Source organism: Lissotriton helveticus, chromosome 1_1 (assembly GCF_964261635.1).
Source record: "Lissotriton helveticus chromosome 1_1, aLisHel1.1, whole genome shotgun sequence".
In the NCBI taxonomy this organism is placed as follows: Eukaryota; Metazoa; Chordata; class Amphibia; order Caudata; family Salamandridae; genus Lissotriton; species Lissotriton helveticus.
Window position 1 is genome coordinate 116,958,817 of NC_136057.1, and position 19,546 is coordinate 116,978,362.

The window sequence follows — 19,546 nt, forward strand, 5'->3', positions numbered from 1 at the left end:
GAGTCTGACAGGTTTAATTCGCAGTGAAGCAGCCTCTGTGAAGTTCGTTGCTTGGTGAAGTGACGTTAGTGACGTTGAAGAACCTACATTCTGTTTGGAGACGCTTCAAACGTTAGAGTTTGTCCTTTAACTCAAAGCTCTTCTGACATTCAGAGGAAAGGGAGGATCTCAGCTCAGACGGATTGTTAGATGTCATAGGAGATCTAACTTCAGCTGTAGATTCTTAGATGATGTGAAAGATCAGATTTCTTTTTTTAAATGAAGGTTTTTTGGCAGTGCTTCGAGGAGGCTTCCATCTTATATGTGTTACTTGATGTTGCGGAGCACCACCTTTTGTTTACAGCAGTTTCCATACCCAGTGCAGCGTCATGGCCGTCGCCTGTGTGTTCTTTGATGGTGTACAAGGCTTGCCTTAAGATCAAAGCTCTTGCTACACACAGTGCAGTGATAAAGCTTCTGGCCTGAGTGTATGCTTTGATGGCGTACAAGGGCTGCCTTAAGAGTAAACCCCTTGGAACACACAGTGCAGTGATAAGGCCGCTCTCCTGTGTGTATGTTTTGATGGCGTACAAGGGTCGCCTTTCGAGAAAACCTCTTGGAACACACAGTGCAGTGATAAGGCCTCTCTCCTGTGTGAGTTCTTTGATGGAGTACAAGGTTTGCCTTCTGAGAAAACCTCTTGGAACACACAGTGCAGTGATAAGGCCTCTCTCCGGTGTGTGTTCTCCGATGCAGTACAAGGTGTGCCTTCCGAGAAAAGGGTTTGGAACACACAGTGCAGTGATAAGGCTTCTCTCCTGTGTGAGTTCTTTGATGTAGTACAAGGGTTGCCTTCCGAGAAAAGGGTTTGGAACACACAGTGCAGTGATAAGGCTTCTCTCCTGTGTGTACGCTTTGATGTTGTAGAAGATTTCCCTTCTGAGTAAAACTTTTCTGACAGATATTGCAGTGAAAGGGCCGCTCTCTTTTGTGAGTTTTTTCATGTGTTGCCTTATCAGCAAATCTCATTTCATGCTCAGTGTAGGGATACCGATCTGTGTGTGTTTGTTTGTGCAGTAAAAGACGCGTCTTTCCAGTAAATGTCGTCTTACACTCAGCACAGGCATAAGCTCTTAGGCCGGTGCGTATTCTTTTCTGCCTTGCAAGTAGTGTTTTATTGTTAAAATTCTCCCTCCTCTGTATTCCTTGGTGTTTTCGTTCATTCATTTTATAAGCAAAGATCTTCGTTCCTCCAGAAGCTTTACGTTTCTCTTTCCCATTCATACTTTCTGTCTGCGACTGCTGTGCTGCAGAATGAAATGAACACTGAAAATTATACATGGAAAATATTTCTTGAAAGAAAAGCACAGTTATAATATGAGAAAGGTGGACAGTAATATCTAGGAAGGAAGGAAGGAAAATGTTACTACCTGTAAACAATCATTTGCTGCTTGTAGTTCTACAGTTCACATGTGGTGATCTCTCATGGGTAGGGTTCTGACTACTAAAAAAAAAATAATTTAAAGATTGAGTTTTGATCTGGAGAACGACTCGTAATCCCATACCAGAAAGGCATAATGCATCAGCGCGCAGACTCCAAATAAAATCATTGTGTTCTTTTCTCCATCGGAGTACAACTGCTTATATGTGTAAAATCAAAAAAATAAACTGCTTAATCTGAGCAACCTATACACTTTCCAACCATACAGCAAGTGAGTGATGCATGTGAGCCTGCAACATGACAAACTGATAGTATTTTAAGTGAGTAACATTTTCCATTTGCAGCAAGCTGTGGCACATCACAGGTTGTGCAATAACTTAAAAAAATCAGTAAGGTCCAGAGCGCCGCAGCCAGGCTCATTCTAGGGACACCACGCCACAAACCTATGACCCAACACCTATGAAGCCTCCACTGGCTCCCCGTCGAGAAGAGGATCACCTTCAAACTCCTCACCCATGCCTACAAACCCCTCAACAACATCGGACCCACATACCTCAACGACCGAGTATGTTTCCACGTACCCAAGAGGAACCTCTGCTCCACTGACCTCGCCCTGGCAGAGGTCCCCCGCATCCGCAGAAACAGAACTGGTGGGAGAACCTTCTCCTACATCGCAGTCAAATTCTGGAACGAGCTCCCGGTCAACATCAGACGCTCCCCAACCCTCCACATGCTCAGGAAGGACCTCAAGACCTGGCTTTTCGACTGACCTGGAGCGCCCCCCCCCCCCCACCCACCCCCACCCCCCCCCCTGCGCCTTAAGACCCTCGCGGGTGAGTAGCGCGCTCTATAAACCGCTGATTGATTGATTGATTGAAAGGAAAGAATTGCTAATTGAGTTACTAATATGCTTAGAACAATTAAGCACTTCTGGGCTTCTTCCTTGCATTGATTTCACCAGAGAAATATTTTATGAAAGTAAAGTAAAGTAAAATCCACATTTGTAAAGCGCACAATCACCCGTAAGGGTCTCTAGGCACTGGGGGCCGTCGGGAAGATTAAGCGAGCTATTGCCCAGAGTCACATAGTGCTGGGCTAACCTGCCGCCGGAGCCGGGGATCGAACCGTGGTCCCCAGATTCCAGCGTCAGTCGCCCTGGCCGCGGCGCCACACCTCTTCCTCGAAAGGATGCACAGAACCACATCTTTCTGCTTTACTAATATCTACTAGAGGTATGTTGGGTAGAAAAGCCATGGTTGCATCTTTTCACACGTGGACTCAGCCTGTGGTATTTCTATGTGGTGTCTCCGCTAGGCCTGGGCGGTAAATTCAGTTCCGCTTGCAGAATTTGTGGAATTTGGGTAATTTCGCGTTCCGCGGAGAACATGGAATTGCCAAAACTTCCACGATCCGCGGGTTCTCTGAATTTTTGCTTGTTCACGCTTTCAAAATGTGTGTTCTGTGGTAAATAAATAATTAATTACCGGTTCTATTTTTCAGGATACTCATATAAACAGATAGCTCAATAAATAAGAGTCAGGATTCGAGGTATCGAGAGTCTTTACAGGCTTTAATAAGGCATAAGGGACAGGAACAGGACAGCCTGCATGGATGACGGATGGCAGCTGCCGGGGGCAGGAATGGGCAAAAAGCGCTAACATCACATTAACAGTACATGATATATATACATTTCATTTACAATAGCATTCAATACAGTAGGCGTAGCAGTAGGCGTTTCTCGTAACAGACGCGAAAGATAAGGCATAAAGTAGGTGTAACAAGAGGCGTGTACAGGGCGTATACATAGACATGTGATATGAACGTCACAGAAGTGTCATGAATGGGGTAGAAACATGGAGGGGGCTACTTGAGCAGCTGGGACCTCTAACCAAGTGGTGCGCGCAAACGGGCAATGACGTGTTACTAGGGAGAACTGGGGGCTATGACTTCTGCGCTAGAAGAGGAGACTAAAGTCTGCGGAGTCAGGGCGACATGTACCTAAGGCATATCTGGTATCTGGTGTTTGAAGTACATGTTGATAGAATCCAAAAGTTATCAGGGTAAAGGCTACTTGACACTAAGACTGGTGCATGCATAATTCTACATGTATTGCGTGTGCGAGGAATATTCTATGAATATTAATACAGTATTTCTCTTACATGGAGACAGAAAGGCTAGACTATGGCTGAAACTGTTGATGCGATTCAGTAGCTTAGGAATGCAGAGAAAGAGGGCTGGACTGATAACTAGAAGCATAACATACTCTTGGCAGACAGGCAGGCAGAGCCAGGCCGGGCCGGGCACTGTGAGGCAGGAAGTAAGTGAAGGGTCAGGGATACAGGTGGGGGCTGTATCGCTCCTCGGAGAGGGTTCAGGAGACATGAGCTTGAATCTGGTGTCCGGGCCCTTTTGACATTTACTGAATTAACGTGCACACTGTAAAACGTGGCAACATAGATTTACATAGGCCTAATACTCGTTGTTTTCACGAGAACTGGAAACTGGCATACTAGAGTTGGGCACAACTATAATTGCGTCTTTAATCGATCATGGGGGATACATATGCATATCGATCATGCACATATAACATAAGATGAGGAACACGTAGGCACATATAACATGGCAAAATTTACTTTTCCACAGTTCGCGAGATATTTCCCCCCCGAGCCCGAGCACGCAAACAGCGTTCACGAACAGGAAAAAGGCATTGTGAACGGGCGGAAGAAGCAATTCCGCGTGTTCGCAGAATTCTGCGTGCTCGCGAAGATTTTTTCGCTTAGCTTTGTGTAACACGACTACGCAAATTCCGCCCACCCCTAGTCTCCGCACAAGTAGAAAACCATATGCCAAATTGTGCCGGTGCAAAAAACGGTCTTATTTTTCATACATTTTCAATTCTGATAATGTAGAGCATGAGTGCATGTTTAACACTGGATGCATATTTAACTTTGTCTTTGTAAACTTGCAGGAACTGTTCATCTACTTATGGGGCGTGTCGTTTGCTAACTTTTTGAGGAAGTGACTGCTACTAGGTAGACAACTATCTAAATTAAGGCTTGCAGTGATGTAGTGGCTTAAAAGGTGGACTTGTTACTCTTGACAACATTAAAATCTTAACTGGATGCCAGGGGTGCTCTGGTGGGATAACCATTCTCAACTCTCCCATGAACATTTTCCCAAGAGTTTTTCAAAAGTATTCAAACGTTAGTGTAGGCTAGGCCAGCTTCTTTATGTATGTATCTATATGGTATTTCTATACTGCATACCTAGCCTAAAGCTAGGGCCAAAGATGAGCATACATTATTTTTAAAGAAGGGAGTCCTCAACTCTTTCTTAAACGGGAGCAATGTCGGGCGGTCCTGATGGATACAGGGATGTTGTTCCAGATCATGATGAGTACATAGATGGAAAAGGCCTGCTAACTTGTTTTTTTTGTTACAGTTTTAAGTCTGCAGTCCGATGGAGTTCTCCAACCTCGCATTTGTTGCACTTGAAAATAAGAGGTGAACTTAAGGACAACAAGAATGATGAACAAGTGATAAACAAGCATTTACAATGCAACGGTTTCGCCTTTGTAAAAGTTAGAGCTATTGGCATTGTAAATGACAATTTTTTTATTTATGTGTTGGTTTTGAAAACAGATAAATAAATGGAATTGTCATTTACAATGCCAATAGCTTAATCTCTTGCAAATGCGAGACCTATTGCATTTGCACCCACACGCACACACACACAGAGAGCCACCCACACACACACACAGAGCCACTCACACACAGAGCCACCCACACACAGAGCCACCTACAAAAAAAGCTAGCCACACACAGAGCCCCAACACACACAGTACAGAAAATAGGTTGAGGACTGTGCACCAACGCTCTGTAATGAGTACACATTTGCAGGCAGCTGCACACTGTAAAGAATGCATGCTTATTTTGTACATATATATTCAACCTAGCTCGTTCACATATTGTAAGCACTCTGCTATGTGACCTATACTGAGCAGACCTATGTCACCAAAATACACTGCAAGCACCCACCTATGTAGCCTATGATGTGCGGTTCAACGACCATACCCTACGCATGAAGCTTTATACCAAAACACACTGCATGCCCAGGCCCGTCACCCACGATACACAGTGGAAAATCAGCTCCACCAGCTGGAAAACAAAAACCTAGCTGCCGACCACAATACTTTTCTGATCACGCTGACATCTGTGTCATACTGAGCACTCAGCTTACAGCCACGGGCCATTACGCACATCAACCTAGAGTACAAAACAGAATGCAATCACATACAGTAAACTGCTCGCTATCTGTCGCAAACTGTCCAAATCCAATTGTCATACATGATACACGCAAATCCAGGTGTGACTTACAGCAAACTACAGCCGGCTCTTGCTAACTTTTCTACGCAGTGCACAACCAGTTGTTACTATTTTTGCACAGGAACCTGCTATGCACTGTACAATGCAAGCAGTTGTTACTTTACTTTGTGTACATCCATGTGTCACCCATATCATAGTATGCACAGCTGGATGACAGCCACTGTGCAGACAGATGTCACTAATGGTGCACAATCAGCTGTCACTCCTAGAACACTGCACAGCCAGCTGTCACCTGTAAAATGTACGACTAGGAGTTGCCTACAGTAACTGTTCCCAACCAGTTTCCAACAGTGCACAATCAATCGTCATAAGCAGCACACTTACCCGCCGTCCACAGTTCAGCTGTCACCTATAGTCCAATTACACAGCCAGCTGTCACCCACCATACACAGTCATCACTACAGTACACTGAGCCAGGCAAGTGCTGTGAACTGCAATCCACTGCACATCCAGGAGACACAGACAGCAGGAGGGGGGGCGGGAACAGGCACACGGACAGCGGGAGGGGGGGCGGGAACGGGCACACGGACAGCGGGATGGGGGCGGGGAAGTATGCTTTCAGCAGCATGGACAACTTGAGTGTATGAGGGAGGGAAGCAGCAGCATGAACAACTGGAGGGTGTGAGGGAGGAAAGCAGCATAGACAACTGAAGGGAGGGAAGCAGCAGCAAGGAAAACTCGAGGGACAGAAGCAGCATGGACAACAGGAGGGTGGGAGGAAAGCAGCAGCATGGACAACAGGCAGGTTGGAGGGAGGGAAGCAGCAGTATAGACAACAGGAGGGTGGAGAGATTTAAGCAGCAGCATGGACTACAGTAGGGTGTAAGGGAGGGAAGCATCAGCATGGACAACGGAAGGGTGGGAGGGACGCTAAGCAGTAGCATGGACAACGGGAGGGTGGGAGGAGGGAAGCTGCAGCATGGACAACAGGGTGGTGGGAGGGGGAAGCTGCAACATGGCCAACGGAAGGGTGGGAGGTGGGAAGCTGCAGCATGGACAACAGGGTGGTGGGAGGGGGAAGCTGCAGCATGGACAACGGGAGGGTGGGAGGGGGAAGCTGCAACATGGCCAACGGAAGGGTGGGAGGTGGGAAGCTGCAGCATGGACAACGGGAGGGTGGGAGGGAAAGAAGGAATGAGGGAAGCAGCAGCATGGACCACGGGAGGGTGGGAGGGAAGCAGCAGTACAGACAACAGGAGGGAGCAACACTGACAATGAGCAGCACAACGACGGAAAGAAAAACATCAACATAGCGCTCGATTTCTTGCAGTGTCTAAAATGTGGACACATCTTGACTGCATCCAGTGACATACAACTTTTCTCCGTTTAGTGACATCTCTTCCTCCCCAAGTTAAAGTTTTACTTTTGTCCTTTAGATATCTCATTCCATATAGACCTTGCTTCGAAAAGTAATAATAAATAAATGATACATCTACGCCTACCTCCCTCTCTCTAGGTCGGTACTTCCACTAATCAAAGTAGCCTCGGGCAATAGTTTACGTCTATGGCAGTGATCCAAGAAGTCAACGGAAGCCTGTGAATACAGAACAGTCCTTGAAAAACGTGCCCAATCACGGGGGTAAAAACAATCACCTCGCTTACACACCCCCCAAAGTACTGTTGACCACCCTGAGTACACACTGAGCTAACGAACACTTACTCTGTGCGCGCTGAAACAAATCAGCCAGCAATTCCTCACTGGCTCCACGTCATGCCGTCCGATCGTGTCCAACAGTTACTGAGCGCACGCACGTGGATAAATACGTGGGGCGGCTCTCTACTCACATCAAATCAGAACGCCCTGCAAAAGCAGGGACAAAGAAAGAGGACTGAATCCTGCAGCGGCCGAACCAACTAAAAATAGTTAAAATAAAATAACAAGCATTTACAAGTGGGACACGGACAGCGGGAGGGGGGCGGGAACGAGCTCAAGGACAGGGGGTGGGGGGGGGGCGGGTAGGCAAGAAAAACAAAGCACTCACCTGTACTTCCTCCGGCGGCCGTGGTCGGCATGGAATGACAAAAACAAACCCATAAAAAAAAAAAAAAACTCCGCCCACCGCGGCGATGACGACATCGCAGAGGCGGAGGAGTGAAAAAATCTCGGGAACGCCTACGAATCTGGTCCGGCCATGACAGACAGATCTCTGTTCCAATGGCTAGCCTCCATTTATGGAGCTAGCCAATGGAACAGAGGGCGTAATCCCAAGCCCACTCTGTTGTAACATAAGATTTCGCCTGCGCCGAAAAGCGGCACAGAGCGCAGCCTTCGGCCAGGCGAAACCTAAAAAACGGATCACGTTTAAAACATTATGTATGGTACATCAACATATGTATGGAAGGGGTCCAAAATATTGGACCCAGAAACTCACATGGCACATGCCAAGGAGGCAGCTGAGATCAAGCACTGAGTCACTACTCACTCCATTGAGAATTCAAACTGCCAGGAATGGAGGTCGCGCTTTTGCCTTTTTGGCACCATCCCTTTGGAATAAAATGCCTCTCAGTCTGCGCACTGAGGCATGAACACACTAGTTTCCGAAAAACTTAAGAAATGGCTTTTCTGCTAATCTCAGCTGCTTACCTTTCTGTCAGAACCGTCTGCATGCGCCATGAGACTCTTTGGACGTGATATGTGCACAATACAAATATCCTGACTTGACTTGACTACAGAAAAGGGGCCAAGTGGGTGTGGTGTAAATATAAAATAAAGGGGACAGGCTGATGCCTGATGAGTGGGTACCGAGGTGCAGAGTACTGTTAAAAATATCTGATAGGTTGGCCAACTGTCCTTTATTATTGTACCCTAAAAAGTATATAAAAAACAAGGGGAATAATTAACCCTATATGGTCAACATGTTTTAACCCAATAGTGCCTCAAAAAGGTGCGAGTTGGCTTTCTTCAGGACCTAGAAGGCAGGTTGAACTCTGTTCCAAAGTGACCTAGTTGGGTGAAAAGAAAGAAAACAAGGTACTTGACGAGCTATGATCACTGCTGACGCTTACATCTGCCCTCACTTTATCTGTCCTTTCTATTGTCCTGCCTATGGGATAGCAGTGAGAAAGACACGTATTATACTGTCCCATCCCCATATATCGGGCTGGGACCAGTGATATATGAGGAAGCGACATCAGTATAACAACAGGTCTTTTCCATCTTTGAAAGCAGAATCTGGAACAACATCCCCTCATCCATCAGGACCGCCCCAGCACTGCTCCAATTTAGGAAAGAGTTGAAGGCACACCTTTTAAAGAAAACTACATAACAATGCAATTACTGTTCACAGCTCAGCTCCATCTCCTATTACTTGCCTTTGACCATGTGCAGCGCTCAGTTGCCTTTTTGCCAGGTTCACACTATAGATAAACCATCTGCATACATACATATCTCAGACCTGGAATGTTGTGTGTCCTCAGACAGTGACAGGTATTCACCTGGTAACCCTACCTAGTTCCACTGCATGTGATATTATCCAGTGACAATTTTCTCAACAGTGCAACCTGGAAATGGAAAAAACAATCCTCAGTGCCACACTCGACCAAACACCTTGATCCTGGGCAGTTTTCTTTTACTCTCTTTACCTCCTTTATCTCTTAGGACAAAATATTTATTTCTTAGAAATAAGCATAAATTCTAAAAAAAAAAAAAAAACGGTCCATCGCCCATAACAGAAGTAAAGTGGCCGAGACTCTACTGAAAACACAGAGCAGTGTATACAAAGTACAGACGGAGAAGTGCATGCTGGGTACTGGGAGAGGTTGATAGGTGCCCGGACTGCTTACATCACATCTCCCAGATTCCGAGGCATGCTGCGCCCCTCCTCCACCCCTCATAGACGCAGATGGACACATGCCGCAGATCCCACACTCGACCAAACACCTTGATCCTGGGCAGTTTTCTTTTACTCTCTTTACCTCCTTTATCTCTTAGGACAAAATATTTATTTCTTAGAAATAAGCATAAATTCTAAAAAAAAAAACGGTCCATCGCCCATAACAGAATTGGCCGAGACTCTACTGAAAACACAGAGCAGTGTATACAAAGTACAGACGGAGAAGTGCATGCTGGGTACTGGGAGAGGTTGATAGGTGCCCGGACTGCTTACATCACATCTCCCAGATACCGAGGCATGCTGCGCCCCTCCCCCACCCCTCATAGACGCAGATGGACACATGCCGCAGATCCCGAGCCTACTTCTGAAGATTAACTTAAGCACGAAGGGGTCAGGGGTCACGTGAAGCCTCATCTGGATCCTGTCTTGTAACAGGGCACACGGGGGAGAACCGGGGAATCAAATTTCAATGAACATCCCCTAATCATTTTTCAGCGCTCCCAACTCCCCTATAATTTACTGACGTTGACCTACACGGAGACCTGCATTTACCAACGTCACATGCATCAATTGACCGTCATTTGTTAATTGACAAGCAAGGTTAAACGGGATTAGGTGGCCAGAGGTCAAGACCTTTGTGCAGACGGGCGCGCGGGGGCTCAATGAACAGCTCCTGGGTGTGTAGGTCAGAGAGCGGAGACCGCTCCCTCTCACCAGCAGCTTCCAGCCTTTGAGGGGTGGCGCCCTGGGCACATATCACAGAGCCCAGAGATGTAGCATCGCAAGGTGGGGTGGGCGTGCGCAGTGCTGGCGCGAGAGGGTTGTGCCGTGCAAAACACACACCTGCTCCAGCCCGGGGCGGAACTGAACGCGTCACTGTGCTTAGAGCTGGGGCATCAAAGGGCGGAGGGTAGATTATTTAATTATTTATTGTTTTATAAAGAAAAAAGTCGAGGGTCCCAGATCTAGGATTGACCAATGCAGCTTCGTCCTTTGCTTTCCGACATTTCTAGTACTTTTTAACCCAATTGTAAACAAGTCAGGTCCCGGGCCGCGCTGTGATTGGCTGCCGCCCCGGGACACCCCCGTGACGTCAGCCAATCACAGCGCGGCCCGGGAATGACGTCACGGGGGTCTCCCGGGCCGGCAGCCAATCGCAGCGCGGCCCGGGACAAAGGGGCGGGGCTTAAAAAAAGCACCAGAAACGCCCCCGAATCGCGTTTTCAAGAGAAAGCGCGATTGACAGCCTGTCTCCCAATGGCTAGTCTCCATTTATGGAGCTAGCCAATTGGAAACAGAGGCGGTCCGAACATCCCTACTGCAGACAATAGTTTTCGATCTGGGAGGGGCTTTGCCCCTCGCCAGGTCGAAACCTAAAAAGAGGTAATAGCTACAAAAGAGGAAATTCTAAAGGAAAAAGCAAGACTACTGTACTGGAAGAGTCTTAAACTTTGTAAGATGATACGAATAAGTAAGGAGAGCAGTCAAAATTCCATTGACACACAGACGACATGAACTTCTGACGGGGGAATCAAGCTGAGAAGGTGACTCAGACGACTGTTAGCAACTACCTAGAAAAAAAAACTACTTGCCACTTGTTTCGCTGAGTACGGGTGACTGAGACAAGGACGGACAATGGAATATTATAAAAAAGGAAAATCAAAAGCAAGAGCCACAAACAGAGGAAGAGAAAGACAGGAAAGAGCAAATGGAAGACAAAAAGATAACTCACCCCATAGGAAGAGAATGGTGATAGAGCAAGGCGAGATATGATTATTAACTCATCACAACATTAACTGACAATGGATGAAGTAAATATCCAGAACCTTGGCTTATATTTTTGCCCCAGTAGGGACTTAGATTACAGTTCATGTGGAATTGACATATTTCCATTTCTAAGATATCAACATAAAATCAGACCCAAGCCAATGAACATGAGAATAGGGGGCCCAATACAGAAAACATGACTTGTGTTCAAGAGACGCTGATACTTCATGACATTGGCTGGTCTGGATGATGGAAATATATGTGCAACGAAAGAGCGGGAAGCGTTGCTTGGAAAGAGGGCACAGATAGATCAGGGAAGCCTAACGCATTTCAAAAAGCAAGCTACATATAACTCCTCCTTGCCTCATGATAATCTGGATGGCTTTAGTGACTCGGTCGCCAAAGACTTGTTCAAATAAATTGTTCACCAGTCAAGGCAAGAAGGGAAGAATCAGATCCAACTTGAGTAACGGACAAAGGGAGGCCATTAACACATTACGTAATGACAACATAAGTACCAATGTCATACGATAAGGGGCAAGAATGTGGTTTAAATGATTGTTTGCAATTATGAACAAAAGGCTTTTCAATAATTATTAAATACAGATTGTTGTGAAATGGGAATGGCAAAATTTTCATTTGTGTAAAACACTACCCTCTACTGTACCATGGTTTTACCTTCTAACAAATGTATGCAAGAACAAGGGGGGCGTATAGTGCCCTCCAATAATAGCTCACTGGAAAGCACAGCAATAAACTAAAACCATTTAATGCTGATTCTTGTGGAGAGACTCCCATCATATTGTATAGATAGAGAGAATTTTCCACAAAAGATATACACAGGAGACAATCATATTTGACAATTAAATACAGAACAAGCAAATGGAGAGGCAATAAAGAGAATAATGAATGGAATGTAACAAAGCAACAAAATACAACAAATGTCCTTCAATGATGTGAAAAAAAGTCCTGTTTTAATGAGTCTTTTTGACACGATGATAAAAGTAAACAGCCAGTATTCTCAATATAAGATGACCAACGAAACAGCCAAGAACAGCCAACGCGTTTCGCCCGTTGCGGGCTTCCTCAGGGCAGAAATAATTGGTGTTAACTGCGGTCTCGCTATTTCGGGCCTCTGCTGATATAATAAGCCTGTTTTTCCAGCTATGCAAATATATTTGTGGTCTGGTGGAAGGAACAGGTGTGTCATGTAGTTCCCACTAATCCGTAGGACCTGCGCGTTTGTTGGACAACATAAACTTTGGATGAGGTGCCTAGACTGGCTCCGGGCACCTCCGCAGGATGAGTTGGCCTAGAGACCAGCGAGCTCACAGTGCCACCATAAGACTCCCTAACCTTACCAGGATGCGAATGGTTTCTGGCATCTTAGAAACAGAACTGAACCCTTTGCTCAGTCACTCAAGCTTACTTGCTCTCATAGAAATATACAGAGAATACACAGAGGGACGTTTTCAGTATATTTATTGAACCAACGTTATTCTTGTATAGAATACATAAGCTGCAATAATCAGTAGATCGAAGCAGCTGACAGTGATTACAAGCACGTAAATAGTAGATATAGTTCTATCATGATGCTAAAACAGTGTATATATGCAGGCATATAAACAAGGCAGTAATCAGGCGGACTCCCACTATGCACTCCCTACTCTGCGTGTACCTAGAGTGTGTGGGTGTGAAGCCAAGAATCCCCACTAAGGGACATGACAAGAGAGAATGCAGGCCACGAATTGGTTACAAACTGAACTCCCCTCACAGAGATGCCAGCCCGCTGCATAGTGAAGTCTCAGCCTGCACATACCCTCGGTGTCAGCTGTAGCGCCTCCTCTACTAATCTATTGGGATGCTCATTATTTATAATAGAAAGCATCTTTGTGATGTACGTATAGATTAGACAATGTTATAGATATGTAGATAGCCCTGTCACCCCGTGAATGAAGATAGAGATGACATTTGTACATAGTGCGTCAAGAGGCCTTGTACATGGTGTTCGAGGCATCGTGATAATGCTGTGCGAAGCTAGATGTGTAAAGAAAGTAGTTTCAGAGAAACGAATCCAACATTGTCGTGCATGCAAATATGTGCAAAAGGTCACAGCAGAAATGTTACTGTAAATAATAGGACAATGTATGAAATGAGCCACTTCGCTACATGGGCCTAGCCTGGGCACATAACAGGTGGTCTGGACATCACAAAATGAAAACATGACAAACCATACGCTGATTTGGATCGGGGATATAGATGACCTTTCCCTGCTATGGGACGGAAGTAGAGACATTTCTAAAAGATTAATCCAGAGACAGACAAAAACTGATCTCAACCTAAAATTCACTCATTAGATCAGAAATAAATCTATAAATGACCTGGCTATCCATACTGAGCTAGAGAAGCATATATGGTCACAAGCCTACATAGAAAGTATCCCCTATGGTGAAATGCTACGGACCCGTAGAAACTGTGATAGCCAAGAAGTGTATGAGAAGGAAGAAAAAAGTACACGGCCGGCAACCAAGCGAGAACCCAGAACATGAATAAACTACTTTTAAATCAGAGACACCAAAGGAGAGACCTGATATTACCGTAAGGTTCATCACTACAAACAATACGAGGTACACAGCAGCAAGACAAATTCTAAACATAGGAAAATATCAAAAGCTGATCAGGTGATTGGACACGATATTACCTCACATCCCTCCTTCACGTATCGTAAAGCCCTATCCTTAAAGGACAAACAAGCCCATAGCTATATAGATAGTCCAATGAAAGAAAGGGGCCATCTAACCTAAAAGGTTTCAGAAAATGAGGGAAATGTATGGCTTGCAAATCTGGTGTCAAAATAAAGGAGGTTATTCTACATAACAGGAAGGAAAAGCAATCAATTCATAACCTGTAGCACAGATTTCTGTGTATATATACGTGAAAGAATGCACACACAGAAAACAATATGTGGCCAACTTGATTTTCCCCATTAGCAAGTGATGGAGCACATGAGAGGCATCAAACAGGCGGACTTAAATTCACCAGTGTCTGGAGATTTTGTAAAATGCCATGATAGCATTGTAGACGCGCTTGGTTTCTTTGGCCTTATATCAGAGGAGGTGATCAAGAGAAGTAATTGAAAAGAATCGATTTAAGATATAATACAGAGCTGGGTATCGAGGAAGTAAAGGGCCTGAATAAAGATGAGGAATTACACGGGCACATAGGATGCTTACTGATGTCGAATCTGCACACTTTCCCACTACTGACACTCTCTGGAACACATGTTAAAAAAAGCCACCATTTCCTTGCAAGATTAAAAATAAAGAATTTCTTTACATTTCTCAGTACTCTATTTAGGGTAAGGGGGGTATACCTCACAATCATACTAGATGGATAATGCCCACCAAGAAGGCGCAAGAAGTTGGACTTACAATCAGTGATACCACCGCGATCCCCTGCGGCTACAAAAGCACCAGCAAATACAGCGTCGACCGACCAGGAGAAGGCAAAGCCATCATCCTCAAGAACACCCACCAACTGACCACTTACTCAAATGACTCAACGACTACCATGGAACACTTCCCATTCCAGATCCAGAGCAACCCCAACACCACCCTCCGTGGCTCCCTAATTTACAGGACCCCCACCCTTCAATGACGCCATCGTAGACCTCATCGCACCCCAGGCTCTAGCATTCACCGATTACATCCTATTCGGAGACCTCAACTTCCATTTGGACAACCCCAGTGACCAAAACACCGACTCCTGACTGGAGAACCTCGCCAATATCGGACTCAAGCAGCTAGTCACCACATCGACACATACAACCAGACACACTCTAGTCCTCGTCTTCTCCGTCAGCGGGATCATCACATACAGCCACACCACCGAACTCCTCTGGACCAACCTGCACTGTGTGCACGTAGCCATTCGCACCGTTCACCACCACCCTCCCCCCACTCTGCCCCATCTGATGTAGCTGGAACAAGGCCACCGAAGAACTTCTCGTCAACTTTCTCAGCATGACCACACCACCAGCAGACGCCAACACTGCAGCACACAACCGTCACCAATTGATCTCCAACTGAGCCGACACACCAGCACCCCTCAAGAAGACACCAGGCAGGCAAAACTTCAAGAAAGCCATCTGGTTCACTTCAGCCCTCCACAAGTCCAAACGTACCAGCAGACAACTCAAGAAGAGATAGAGGAACAACAAAATCCCAGAAACCCAAGCAACCTTCAAAACCGCTGTGAAAGCACACCACGTTCTCCTTAAAACCACCAAAAAACGGCCATCAAAGACAGAATCAACGCCTATGCACACAACAGCACAGAAGTCTTTGCCATCGTCAAGGAGTTCGCTAGGCCCAACAGCGAGACCACAGACGTCTCACCCTCCCTAAGACCACTGCAACAAACTCAACACATTCTTCGACCACGAGATCAGGCAGATCTACGACAGCTTTGACACTCAAGACCCTGCTACAACGCCTGCCACCACCGCACACAACAAGGCCTTACCCCAACATATTCATGCTCAACTGGACTCCACTCACCACAGATGACACACTCAAGACCATAAAGAGCATCCACTTCAGAGCCCCACCGGATCTTTTCCCGTACCACATCTTACATTGAGCAGCCGCAGCATCATCAGCTGCTCCATCAAAACTGCCACCTTCCCTGCCGCCTGAAAACACGCCAAGATCAACCCCTGCTGAAGAAGCCGTCTGCCGACCAGACAGACCTCAAGTACCTCAGACCTATCTCCCTAGTCCCCACCTTGCCAAGGTCATTGAAAAGTCCATCAATGCCCAACTCTCCAAGTTCATTGAAGCGAACTATGTCTTGAACAACTCCCAATCCGGCTTCCAAAGCAATTATAGCACCAAGACTGGACTCCTCGCCGCCATCGACGACATCCGCTCCCTCCTCGACAGGGGCGAAACCGCCACCCTCATCCTACTGGACCTCTCGGCCACCTTCGACAACATTTACTACCGCACCTAATCACAAGATTCCAGGACGCTGGTATCCACGACAAATGCAGAAAGAACAATTGATGGACAGAATGCAGAACAATGTCATACATTCACCCCAGTTCAGAGATCTGGGCCTAAATCCATAGTTTTTTGCTCACCATGCCATTTCAGTTTGGACCCAGCCATATGCAAATTAGTCTTGACCCTGCGCCCAATGGGAACAGTCCGGTATCAACGACAAGGCACTGGACTGGATCCACTCCTTCCTGACCGGCCGAACACAGAGTGTCAGACTATCCTGTTCCTCTCAGAACCTACAAATATCAGCCGTGGAATGCCCCAGGGCTCCTCCCTGAGCCCCACCCTCTTCAACGTCTACATGGCCCCCCTTCACGGCCATCGTCAGAAACCACAGACTCAACATCGTCTCCTAAGCCAACAACCAATCCAGCTGATCCTCTCCCTCACCAACGAATCTACAGCCGCCTGATTCAACTTTCATAGCGGAACGAAGGTCGTTGCTACCTGGATGAAAGACAGCTGCCTCAAGCTCAACTCAGACAAGACCGAAGTACTCATCCTGTGACCCGCCCCCTCAGCCTGGGAAGACTCCTGGTGGTCCGTCGCCCTAGGAACCCCTCCCACCCCTACAGACTATGCACACAACCTCGGCATCATACTTGATTCCTCGCTCACAAAGAACCACCAAAACAACGTTGTATCCTAATCCTGCTTCAAAAGAAATTCAGATGGATCCCCACAGAACCTAAAAAGACGGTCACACATGCACTCATCACCATCAGATTTGACTACGGCAACGCACTGTACGTAGGCGTCACTTAGAAACAGCTCACGAAACTACAGAACGTCCAAAACGCCACAGCCAGACTGGTCCTAGACATCCCCTGCTGCAGCCACATATCAGCACCTCAGACAACGCCACTAGCTACCAATCATCAAGAGTATCCCCTTCAAACTCCTCACACATGCCTACAAAGCTCTCCACGTCATAGGACCAGTATACCTGAAACACAGCCTCACATTACATGTACCCACCTTCTCCTACCTCAGGCAATCCCTGTCGCTGCTCCAATTCAGGAAGGACTTCAGGATCCGGCTTTTCAACGGAACCTCCACGCCCTGAGGATCAGAAGCCCCCCCCCCTCCGCTCAGCGCCTTAAGACCCTCAGGGGTGAAGAGCTGCACTATACAAACTCCTAATTAATTGAGCAATGCCTGCTTTTGGGAATAGAGCCCACTGGGTCTGTGAAACTGAATATATCAGAGGATCTGATCCAGTATGAATGCTGTGTACACGTGGGCCAATATGTGATTGTAGGAAATCATATGCGCACTGGGGTTCTCCCTCTGGTATTACCGCAATGACTTGCATTGTATAATTATACCCTCACTGTCGAGTCCCAAGCGATATATTCATAGATAGGGTTCTACTCTTCTGCAATGGAACAGAGCATCGAATAATAAATTGTGATACTTGCCTGCCATAGTTCTCATTTCACCCCCTCCCCTCTAGTTTGCTAAGCTGCTAAGGGCCAGGCTCTATTCCTTGGACTCATTATGATCCACCACAAAAGAATGACATAATCTGATGAACCCACATGCATTTACATAGTAGTAACAAATTGCTGCATGCTATAGAAACGATAATTTAATTCTACATTTGTGACGGGTCGAGTTTAAGTCCCATTTCTATGTTAACTAATGACAGAACCAAAGCTGATGCCGAATACCATGAAAATGATTGTAAAGCTCTAAACACTGTAGGAATGAACAAAGAGGATTATAATGAACCTGTTTTTAGTACGGTGCATTGGTGCACAAAACAAATGCATCCTAAAAATGATTGTGATTGAGGATGTGAAAAGGAGCAGGCAATGAGTATTGATTGTCTATCGCGGACCAATAGATGCAGATCTATGGAGATTAGGGCACTTCACTTGAGGTAGACAAAGGCTTGTTGTTAAGCCACAACGCATCACTACGACACTTGCTTAACAAAAACAAGCATTTGCAATGCAATAGGTCTCGCATTAGGAAAGTTTGAGCTATTGGTATTGTAAATGACAATTTTTTTTATTTATGTGTTGGTTTTAAAAATAGCGAAAATAATAGCTTTGTCATTTACAATGCCAATAGTTATAATTTTTGCAAATGTGACACCTATAGCATTTGTAATGCAATATGTGTTGTATCTACGTGACTTACATGGATTGATATTACAAATAACAATGGCTTTTAATTTTTTTTATTAATTAATACTTAAATAAAAGTTATTGTAATTTATAATGGAAATAGCTTAAACTTTTGTAAATAACCTATGAAGATTATGTTCAGTGTATTTTATTGTGACGAAAATCCAAGAACAGAAGTGAAATATTAACATCTTTTTGTGACATTTGTAATAAAGCTTGAAACATTTAGAGGACATATTTGAACCAGTTGTTGAATGGTTGCACAGATTGATACTGTGGTGGCGCTGATTGATGTTGTGGTGGCGACTAGTGATGCTGTGGCGTTCAGTGATGCTGTGGTTGCGCATAGTGATGCTGTGGTGGCCCTGAGTGATGCTGTGGTGATGCGATAGAGTGAGGGCGATGGATAGAGTGAGAGCAATAGATAGATAAAGTGGGGAGAGGGGAGATGGAGGGGAGAGAGGGGAGTGAGGAGAGATGGGAAAGAGAGGGAGGGGAGAGAGGGATTGGAGAGTGAGGAGAGGGGAGAGTGAGGAGAAGGGCGAGTGAGGAGAGGGGAGAGTGAAAAGAGGGGAGAGTGAAAAGAGGGGAGAGGGAAGAGTGAGGAGAGAGGGGAGAGTGAGGATAGAGGGACTGGCGAGAGGGAGGGGAGAGGGGGAGTGAGGAGAGAGGGAAGAGGGGAGGGGAGAGAGGGGAGGGGAGAGAGGGGAGGGTAGAGGAGAAAGAGGGGAGAGGGAGGAGAGAGGGGGGGAGGTAGAGAGGAGAATACTGAGGAGAGAGAGGAGAGTGGTGAAAGGGAGAGTTGTGAGAGGGGTGAGTGGTGAGGGAGGAGAGTGATGAGAGAGGATAGAGTGGTGGGAGAGGAGAGAGAGGGGTAGGGAGGATAGTGAGGAGAGGGGAGAGGTAGAGAAGAGGGGAGAGGGAGAAGAGAGGAGAGTGAGGA

The 19,546-nt window shown here is 46.2% G+C and overlaps 1 protein-coding gene across 1 annotated transcript in view; it reads right to left on the bottom strand.

The window, feature by feature from the left end:
• Nucleotides 1–279: 279 nt before the first annotated feature.
• The window catches only part of LOC144768070 (uncharacterized), a 39,641-nt gene continuing 20,374 nt past the window's right edge, over nucleotides 280–19,546 (bottom strand). The window contains exon 3 of the mRNA XM_078651456.1: nucleotides 280–1,286. Within this exon, the coding sequence (XP_078507582.1) occupies nucleotides 367–1,286 (920 nt within the window). The 3' untranslated portion in view covers nucleotides 280–366. The remainder of the gene's footprint in view (nucleotides 1,287–19,546) is intronic.